This window comes from Vipera berus (genome assembly GCF_964194415.1).
Source record: "Vipera berus genome assembly, chromosome: 1".
NCBI lineage: Eukaryota > Metazoa > Chordata > Lepidosauria > Squamata > Viperidae > Vipera > Vipera berus.
In genome coordinates, this window is record NC_138202.1 from 43,254,948 (window position 1) to 43,265,894 (window position 10,947).

Consider the following 10,947-nt stretch of genomic DNA (forward strand, 5'->3'; position numbering starts at 1 on the left):
TATAATTTCCAAGTTTTAAGTAACCCCAATTCCCTTTATCACAATTCATCACAAGATCTAATGTTCCAGTTCTCTCCATCTTACATCAACTAATTAACAATACACAGTGCTTTTTTTCTTTAAAAAAAAAGGTGCCGGAACTCAGAGGTGCTGTCACTGGAAGCGATGCCGGTGTCTTGCTACAGCATTGCCACCTGTCCTTTGCATCCCCCGCCCCTGTGGCTCGGAGCCACATGCCACAGGGATTCCCCTCCCTACAGCCGCTGTGGGGATTCCCCTCCCTGCAGTTGCCACACCACGGCCCGTGCTAAGCCCCCACCCAGAGCTGCTCTGAACCCCAACCCAGAGCTGTGTTCCTCATGGCAGTGGTCTCTGGGGCAGTTAGGGAGGGAGTGAATGAGCAAATGGTGTTTGGAAGCGACAGGGCAGTAAGTGAGTGAGTGAACGAGCAAATGGCGTTTGGAAGCGACTGGGCAGTAAGTGCCTTCTCCCAGAAGAACGAAGCTGAAGTCACCAGCCTGAGGATGACGGATGAGATTTCGTAGAAACGTTGCCCTGATACCTCCAATTCTACGTGAGGAAAAACCCGAATGACCAAAGATCTACATACAAACACCCGCGAAAACCTCAGAAAACACACACACACACACACACACACACACACACACACACACACACACACACACACATATATATATATATATATATATATATATATATATATATATATATATATATATATGCAAATTATTCAAATTGCTAATAAAGAATTTTGGGAGGCTGAGATGATCATTTCGAACTCTTTATGTTCTCATCAGTTAGTCATACCCTTTATCTGAGATTCGAACCTGGGCTGATTATATATTAGGCAGTTGTTTTAACTTCCTGAGCCACAGGTTCTTTCTCTCTTTTATTAGCTAGAAGGCAAGGCAAATGTGTGTTAAGTATTTGTGGGAGGCTGAGATGATCATTTCGAACTCTTTATGTTCTCATCAGTCAGTCATACCCTTTATCTGAGATTCGAACCTGGGCTGATTATATATTAGGCAGTTGTTTTAACTTCCTGAGCCACAGGTTCTTTCTCTCTTTTATTAGCTTGAAGGCAAGGCAAATGTGTGTTAATTCTTTATTAGCAATTTGAATAATTTGCACAAATAATGAGCTGTCATAAGTTGACTATATTCTGTGGATAAGCCTTGAGTCAGGCCAAAACAGGAATGAAAGAGTTAATTAGCAAGGTACGTTCAAAAAGCCTTGACAAATACTTAACATATATATATATTACCATTTGACCTTTATAAGCATTGTTGTTGTTAGCTGCGAAGTCATGTCCGACCCATCGCGACCCCATGGACAACGTTCCTCCAGGCCTTCCTCTCCTCTACCATCTTCTGGAGTCCATTTAAGCTCATGCCTACTGCTTCGGTGACTCCATCCAGCCACCTCATTCTTTGTCATCCCTTTCTTCTATTGACCTCAATCTTTCCCAGCATTAGGCTCTTCTCCAGTGAGTCCTTCCTTCTCATTAGGTGGCCAAAGTATTTGAGTTTCAACTTCAGGATCTGGCCTTCTAAAGAGCAGTCAGGGTTGATCTCCTCTAGGACTGACCGGTTTGATCGCCTTGCAGTCCAAGGGAGTTCGAAGGCCTCAATTCTTTGGCGCTCAGCCTTTCTTATGGTCCAACTTTTACTGCCATACATTGCATCTGGGAAGACCATAGCCTTGACTATATGCACTTTTGTTGACAGGGTGATGTCTCTGCTTTTTAGTGTGCTGTCTAGATTTGCCATTACTTTCCTCCCCAGGAGCAAGCGTCTTTTAATTTCTTGGCTACAGTCCCCATCTGCAGTGATCTTATGTTTTTCTGGAACTCCCTAGCTTTCTCCATGATCCAGCCTGTGTTGGCAATTTCATCTCTAGTTCCTCTGCCTCTTCGAAACCCTGCCTGTACTTCTGGTAGTTCTCAAGCCATATACTGCCGGAGTCTACCTTGTAGGATTTTAAGCATAATTTTACTAGCATGTGAAATGAGTGCAATGGTGTGATAGTTTGAACATTCTTTGGCACTGCCTTTCTTTGGAATTGGAATGTAAATTGATCTTTTCCATTCCTGTGGCCACTGTTGAGTTTTCCAAATTTGCTGGCAAATTGAGTGTAACACTTTTACTGCATCGTCTTTTAAGATTTTGAATAGCTCAGCTGGAATACTGTCACCTCCACTAACTTTGTTGTTGCTCAGTTTTTCTAAGGCCCACTTCACTTTACTTTCTAGGATGTCTGGCTTGAGGTCAGTGACCACCTCATAGTGGTGATCAGGGACGTTAAATTCATTTTTGTGTAATTTCTGTGTAATTTTGCCACCTCTTCTTAATCTCTTCTGCCTCTGTTAGGTCCCTGCCATTTTGGTCCTTTATCATGCCCATTTTGCATTAAACGTTCCCTTCATCTCTCCAATTTTCTTGAAGAGATCTCTGGTCCTCCCTATTCTATTGTTTTCTTCTGTTTCTTTGCACTGTTCATTTAAGAAGGCATTTTTATCTCTTCTAGCTATTCTCTGGAATTCTGCATTCAATTGGGTGTGTCTTTCTTTTTCTCCCTTGCCTTTCGCTTCCCTCCTTTCCTCAGCTATTTGCAAAGCTTCCTCAGACAGCCATTTTGCTTTCTTGCATTTCTTTTTGTTTGGGATGGTTTTAGTTGCTACTTCTTGTACAATGTTGCACACCTCTGTCCATAGTTCTTCAGGCACTCTGTCTATCAGCTCTAATTCCTTAAATCTATTTGTCACCTCTACTGTATATTCAACAGGGATATGATTTAATTCATACCTGAGTGGTCTAGTGCTTTTCCCTACTTTCTTCAGTTTAAGCCTAAACTTTGCAATGAGAAGCTCATGGTCTGAGCCACAGTCAGCTCCTGGTCTTGTTTTTACTGACTGTATAGCGCTTCTCCATCTTTGGCTGCGGAGCACATAGTCAATCTGATTTCTGTGTTGGCCGTCTGGTAATGTCCATGTGTAGAGCCGTCTCTTGGATTGTTGGAAAAGAGTGTTTGCTATGACCATCATATTCTCTTGACAAAATTCTATCATCCTGTGCCCTGCTTCATTTTGTACTCCAAGGCCAAACTTGCCTGTTATTCCGGTTATCTTTTGGCTTCCTACTTTAGCATTCCAATCCCCCATGATGATAAGAACATCATTTTTTGGTGTTAGTTCTATAAGGTGCTGTAGGGCTTCGTAGAACCAGTCAATTTCATCTTCTTCAGCACCGGTGGTTGGGGCATAGACTTGGACTACTGTGATATTGAATGGTTTGCCTTGGATTCGAACTGAGATCATTCTGTCATTTTGGGGATTGTATCCCAATATTGCTTTTCCTACTCTTTTATTGACTATGAAGGCTACTCCATTTCTTCTGAGCGATTCTTGCCCGCAGTAGTATACCTGATGGTCATCTGAATTAAATTCGCCCATTCCTGTCTATTTTAGTTCGCTGATTACTAAGATGTCGATGTTCAGTCTTGTCATCTCTTGTTTGACCACGTCCAGCTTTCCTTGATTCATGGATCTTACATTCCAGGTTCCTATTGAGAAAAAAATCTTTACAGCATTGGACTTTCCTTTCACCACCAGATACATCCACAGCTGAGCGTCCTTTCGGCTTTGGCTCAGTCGCTTCATTCTTTCTGGCGCTACTAGTACTAGCCCTCTGCTCTTCCCCAGTAGCATATTGGACACCTTCCGACCTGAGGGGCTCAACTTTCAGCATCATATTGTTTTGCCTTTTGGTACTGTCCATAGGGTTTTCATGGCAAAGATACTGGAGTGGGTTGCCATTTCCTTCTCCAGTGGATCACGTTTTGTCAGAACTCTCTGCTATGACCTTTCTGTCCTGGGTGGCCCTGCACGGCATAGCTCATAGCTTCATTGAATTATGCAAGCCCCTTCGCCACGACAAGGCAGTAATCCATGAAGGAGTTTATAAGCATATCAATGTTCAAATTTAACTGTTAATATTTATACTTCTAAGTTTTAAATGACCAAAGTTTTCTTTATCTCAACTCATAACAATATCTAATATTCTAAGTACACATCTTATTATTTGAGTATATTCTATTTTAAATTCTCATGAATAAGTCAAAACCCCAATTTTCTTCATTCTTATTGTAGCTTTCTTTCTTTGCCAAATAGTCTTCCATGTCTGTGCTTTTGAATTATCAAACAAATCTCCCTGTGTTGTTATGTATATTGTTTGATGTAGAAAAAACCATCCGTTCACCATTTTTTTGAGAGGACTAACAAATAGTCTCTCTATTTTTCCATCTCGACATAGTTGTCCTGAACTGTTTATTTTCTCTTCAGTCTGTTCTTCTTCTTGATCCACAGGTTCCTTCTGATTTATGTAAAAAGTCTTTTCCTTTTTCCATATTGTCAGTCCCTTTTCTGGGTTTTCCATTGACTTTGTTTGTTGATCAGTTGAATCTTCTGTCATAATATTTAATTGTTCCACTTTTTCTGTTATATTCTATGTAGTTGACTTTTATATTCTGTGTAGTTGACTTTTTAGTTGTACTCATAGTTTGAGTTCATGTATCTGGGCTGACTTCTTGTTCTTTTCTGTAACCTCTCATTTCATCAGTGGGATGTTTTTGATCACCCCCCACCAATAGCTCAGATTTGGTGCCAAGCGACTACTACTAAGGAATTTCAAACCTTGTACGATGTTATGACAAGTGCCTCAATCTGAATGGCGATTATGTCAAAAAGTAATGTAAAGTTGTAGTTTTCTAATGTGTATAATAAAAGTTCTGTATCTGCAAGTGTCTGTCATTGATAAATAAATGGAGGTTTATTTCCAAATTGCCTTCGTATATTGGAAAGTTGGCTGTCCAGTCATGCCCTGTTTCACTGGAATCTACTGAAAATTGCTACAGCTCTAAAATATCCATTTGGCCTGGATTTTATGCCAGATTGTTCTTAAATTGTGACTACACAAGCCTCTTTTCTGCTTGAAAATTATTCTACTCAAGACCATAAAAATGTTTTCGGATAGTGTCTGTGTGTCTGCTTGCAAATAAACAGCTATGGATACTTAATGCATAAGTGCAGCTAGTTGCAAGTAACTTATTTTGGTCTGACCCTCTATTAAAACTGGTTTGTATTTCAGGTTATAGATAACCTATTATGAAGAATAAGTACTTTGTGATAGATCAATAAATAGATATTCATTAAATTACTGATTAAGTTACTGCCCAATGCCTCTATGAGGGAGATGGGTATTTAAAAATTTTAATATATAAACAAATAAAATTTTATTTAAATCCTCTTTTTAGGATGCATCCAGTAAAGATGACTTGCTGAGTGACTATTTCAGAAAAGCCAGTGAGCTTCCATGCCCTGGAGGTCACTTTCCACAGTCACACAGGAAGGAGCCAAGCAAGACACCCACCAGTTATGTCACTCCAACTATAAAGATTCCTGGCACTGCTGAAGATGGAAGACCAGCTAAATCAGGTCACTACACGAAACCAAATCCTGGGCCATCAGAACCTGTGGCAAACTCCAACAAGCTTACCCATGGACCTCGAAGTCAGGCCAGTCGAGCATCAAAGCCAACCTCTCAACAGAATAACAACATGGGCAGGCAGAGTGCTTCACTGAACCGGGCCTATAGCTTGGCTTCAGCAGATCTTCTGAGAGCCACTGGTCCCAATGTGTACAGACGGTATGACAGTCTTCCGAAGCCTGTGGCTGCAGATAGCCAGTTAGGCAAGGACTCAGACAGCCAGACTTCCCAGCTGCCTTTAGCTTCTACTTCTCAGAGCTTTTTGAGAGAAAGATCACAGCCTACAAAGATAATGGGTTCTTTGCAAAGTGTGGATTCTCGCTGTCGACAACTTGATGTTAGGCGCCTTTCTCTTGCCCCTCCGAAAGATGAGAAGTCACTCTTGTTCCCTCCATTTTCTTATTCTTCCACCACTTATAAGGATGATCTTTCATCTCAGCCACAGGAACGGGCAAAAGTAGATTTAGAGCAACACTGTTCTCCACAATATGCATCTAAAACCAAATCCAAGTCATTGTTGCAAAGTGGGGAGGTCTCCACTGGGACTCCTGTCAGAATTGTTCCTAACAGTACAGAAGGCAACAATCTTCATGGAGCTGGTTCAACTGACATTCACATTGCCAAATGCCCAAATCCATCGCCAGAAAATAAAATTTTGGCAGAGGGCATTGAGGAAACAAATAGAGGGCTTGGTTCCAAGAACCCTCCTTCATCAACAGATCCCCCTATTGATCAGCAAACTGTTTGGTATGAATATGGCTGTGTGTGACTCCACGGTTCCACTTAGCCAAGGATTGTATAAGATGTGTTTCACTACTGAAAATTGGGTGACCCTGGGAGATTTGCTAAATACTGTTGTCTTAATTATCTTCTGGATGCTTTACACCTCAGTAGAAACATGTATGGGCATACTTGAGGTTCAAAACTAACAGTTCCAATGTCTAAAAGAGATTCAAGAGATTCAACCATCTCTCTTTCTTTCTCTTCTTCAGTTCAGGGTCATATTTCTCATAGTCTGGAGTGCTTAACATTTGGTTCTTTTGTGCCTTTTGCAGGCCTTTTTCTTTTACTATTTGGGAAATTGTATCTGTGTGTTTGTCTACTGAGCTCAAATCTTAGTTTACGCACAATTGCCTGTTATTTTTAAATAGCATCTTTTTACGATTCTAAAACATTCTTTTGGATGTTAAAAGCAGCATAATGCAAGTGTGTTGTCTTTGCACTGGTAGTTATTACCATTTAGAGACTTTTTAAAATATCCTGACTTCTTTGCTGCACTTAACACTAATGTGCAGTACAGATGCTGCCATTTTATATGTGTGTAATATTTTTTTTTATTGAAAACACTGGAAATAATATGCCTTTGTTGAGGGGCATGGTCTCCTTTAAATGACAACTGTTCATGCACTGGAGTGATCTGTTTACCATTCCATGCATTCAATTGCTTAATGGCCCCATTGGTTGCCTAGAGAACCTTCTCTGTAGTGAGTCTGCCCTCCTAATGTGTACAGTTCTTTTGTCTAAAATATACATAGGAGCTCTTTTAAAATGATGTCCATGGATATTGGAATGCTGAAGCTTACAAGCTATCTCAATAAACAGTTTGCAAGTTCAGGCCTTGTTCTAATTTGGTCAGCATGATCTGTGTAGAAATGAGGTTCCATTTATATACATATTTTTATGAAATCATATTTATATCCAGATTAAATATTTTATTGTATGGATTTCATTGACTCCTTGTGCACATCTCCTGTTCTATTGTTTGATTATAAAGAGATCCTTTCTAACAGATTGACATAATCATAAAACTTTTCTGGATGTGTGATTTATGAGAAAAAAATTGAATCTGTAACAGATTTCACACAACCAGTGATTAGAGTGTATCATAGTTTGTAGCAGTCACATTGTGAGAAGAGCAAATTTGTAATAAAGACTTTTTAAAATACAATTATCTGTCAAAACTGTCACTTTCTCCCAGAAAAAGCATTGCTCCAAAATGTAGGCTGTCACAATACATACCTTTTGTAGCAAAGCTTTAATATGTGTGAGTGTGCAGGGGTGGTACCACCTTCTTGTAACTTCAGAATATGATTCTCTATCTTAATATTTATAGAAGTGCTTGAGTTTACTTCTATAGTACAGCAAAACCTTCTAAATGCATTTCATAAATATCTAACATTGTACACATTTTTCCAACATAGACAAAGAAAATGTTTGCTTGGTTAATTCTGAAATCAGTTATAATCTCAACCCATGTGGAAGCAGACATGTTGGGAAAGACAAGGTGTTTGTAACTTGTTTGTAACAAAAGTTCTGTAAACATTTCTTGACAGATTCTTAATGTAAGCTTACTGTAAGAATTCTCTTTAAGGTGATGGATGGTTAAGAGAAAAACCTGAGTTATATTTAATGGAATGAATGCAATACGGTGTATTTTGGTGGAGATTATCTATCCAGCTTATATGGAAATGGTTTTGTGAATGCATGATAAATCATGATACAATCCTTAATAGAGTTGGGCCCACTGCCTCCCATGAGCACATCTCTAAATCATTCACTTAAAACATTAAAAAATATCTTCACAACACTATTAGGAAGAAATACAGCAGTAATGCTGCCACCAGCCACTTCCCTGGAGACATTTCTCACTGTTTTGGTTTACTCTGGAGGTTGCAAGCAGCAATTTTGTTTCTATCAGTAACTTGCCCATAGGAGAGAAATGTGGTTAGCATCAGGAATTCAAGTATTTATTATGTATATCAAGATTAAAGAAGTACAAGAAAGTTAAAAAGGCACACAAGTAACAAAAAGACGTGAACAATAAATATAGGAAAAGGTTGAGATTCTAATACAGAAGATGATGGAAAAAGCCAATGCATTCCTAGATTGCATCTATCATAGTATTGCCAAGAGAAGTAACTGTTCATTTACTGCATTGGTTATGTACCTTGAATGGTTATCTATAGCCAGCAATGGACACCACATTTTAGGAAGGGCATTATTAAATTAGAATGTGACTAGAGGGGGCAACCACGATAATAAGGCACCTGGAAGGAAAAATATACCAAGAACAGTTAGAGGCAATAGGTTTGCTTAGTTTGGAAAAGAGAAGAAGACATGGAAATATACTTGATGATAAACTGTATGTTTCCATATCATAGGAAGTAGTAGTTCCACTCTGTTCTGCTAGACTGATTTGATCTCAGTTGATGTGTCCAGTTCTGGGCAACATATCTTGAAAACAATTTTTTGAAAGAGATTAGCAAACTGAATTTATGTTTAGCTTTGAGGAAGAAAAAAACCCAACTGAGATCAGGTGTAATAATTTAATTTAATTTAATTTATTAATATTTCTATACCGCCCTTCTCCCGAGGGACTCAGGGCAGTGTACAGGGCAAGAATAAAACACAGAGATTTACAAAAAATAAAAGATAATTAAATACATGCCCGATTAAAAATACAGTTAATACATAGTAAAAAACCCCAATAAAAATAGTAAAAAACCCCACCAATCCCCCCTCAGGCCAGGCCGGCTTGCTCGAACAAGTATGTTTTCAGATCGCGGCGAAAGGAGCGAAGATCGGGCGCCGTCCGGAGCTCAACCGGTAACTGGTTCCATAGCTCCGGGGCGCCCACAGAGAAGGATCTCCCCCTGGGGGCCACCAGTCGACATTCTCTGACCGGTGGCACCCTGAGGAGACCCTCTCTGTGGGAACGCACAGGGCGGAGGGAAGTAGACGCCGGCAGCAGGTGTTCCCTAAGGTACTCCGGACCCCTGCCATGTAGGGCTTTAAACACCATTACTAGCACCTTGAATCTCACCCGGAAGACAACTGGCAACCAATGCAGCTCACGGAGCAGAGGTGTGACATGGGAGTATCGGGAGACTCCCAACACAACTCTCGCGGCTGCATTCTGTACCAGTTGGAGCCTCCGGGTGGTCCTCAAGGGAAGCCCCATGTAGAGAGCGTTGCAGTAGTCTAGATGAGAGGTCACGAGCGCGTGAGTGACCGTGCATAAATCATCCCGGCTTAGATAGGGCCGCAACTGGCGCACCAGGCGAACCTGGGCGAAAGCCCCCCTAGTCACAGCCACCATGTGATCTTCCAAGGTGAGCCGTGAATCTAGGAGGACTTTCATATATATGTGCAAGTACTCTTCTCTGTCATCCGAGTGCAAGACATGGAATTAACTTACAGAAAAGGCATATTGTAGAAAAAGCTGTTTGACAATGAAACTAAGGGCTAAGTGATACTGCACAGACATTCACTGGAGATGCTTGAGATTGGATTTGTAAGCTGATTGAGGAGTTACACTCAGTCCTAAATGTCAACTTTCTATATTGTGATTGTCCAAGATATGCTACGTGTGTCATATCCTTCCACAAACGCAGGTCTGCTCCCAAAGGAGCCACCGATAGAAGGGAGATCAACAATATACAAATATAATAAAATATAATATAATAATAAAATATAATAAAATAAAAATAAATAAATGAATAAAATAAAATAAAAAATAAAAAATAATAATATAATAATAAAATATAATATAATAAAAATAAAATTAAATAAATAAAAAATAAAAAATAGAATATGAAAGAAGGCAGGAGTAAGATGGAATGGGGGCAGCTGTAAGTTTCTAGTTGTGCTTGCCATCTATCCTGCGAATCCATCTGTCCTGACTTTGCATTGTTAATTAACATTGGTGAAAAACTGAGGGGGCAGACTTTCCTCTCTTAATTTAAGTTTAAAAAATATTATTGTAATGTTACTTAAAATACCACATTGCAATAGTAGACATAAAGACTTGGAGAAAAGAACAGTTGCTTTAAAATAGCCTATCTTTCATTGGTATTTTCAGGAAACTTAAAAAATACAATACTGTAGTTTTATTCTGACATTTCCAAAGTTAAAGCGGAGAAAGGGGAATTTCAGACTGGGTATGTAAGTTGAGACAGTTCTATTGGGTGAGACCTAGGAGTCCTAGTTGAAGATTACTTGACTATGAGCCAGCAGTGTGCAGCAGCAACCAAAAAAGCTAATACAATCCTGGGTTGTATAAACAGAGGCATAGAATCAAGATCACGTGAAGTATTAGTACCGCTTTATAAAATCCTAGTAAGACGCCACCTGGAATACTGCAGCCAATTTTGGTCACCATATGTCAAAAAAGATGTTGAGAGTTTGGAAAAAAAATTCAGAGAAGAGCAACTAAGATGATCAAAGGCCTGGAGACTAAAACATATGAAGAATGGCTGCAGGACTTGGGTTGGCTACTCTAAAGAAAAGAAATAGGGGAGACATGATAGCAGTATTCCAGTATTTGAGGGATTGCCACAAGGAAGAGGGGGTCACTTTGTTTACCAGACCACCAGAGGGAAGA

At 39.7% G+C, this 10,947-nt stretch overlaps 1 protein-coding gene across 3 annotated transcripts in view; it reads left to right on the forward strand.

Annotated features, from left to right (window-relative positions):
* Positions 1 to 7,505, forward strand: part of CCDC88C (coiled-coil domain containing 88C) — a 110,839-nt gene extending 103,334 nt beyond the window's left edge. For all 3 annotated transcript variants that reach the window (XM_081331167.1, XM_081331168.1, XM_081331169.1), the window contains one exon: positions 5,332 to 7,505. In XM_081331167.1, the coding sequence (XP_081187293.1) occupies positions 5,332 to 6,333 (1,002 nt within the window). In that variant the 3' untranslated portion in view covers positions 6,334 to 7,505. The remainder of the gene's footprint in view (positions 1 to 5,331) is intronic.
* The last annotated feature ends 3,442 nt before the right edge of the window (positions 7,506 to 10,947 follow it).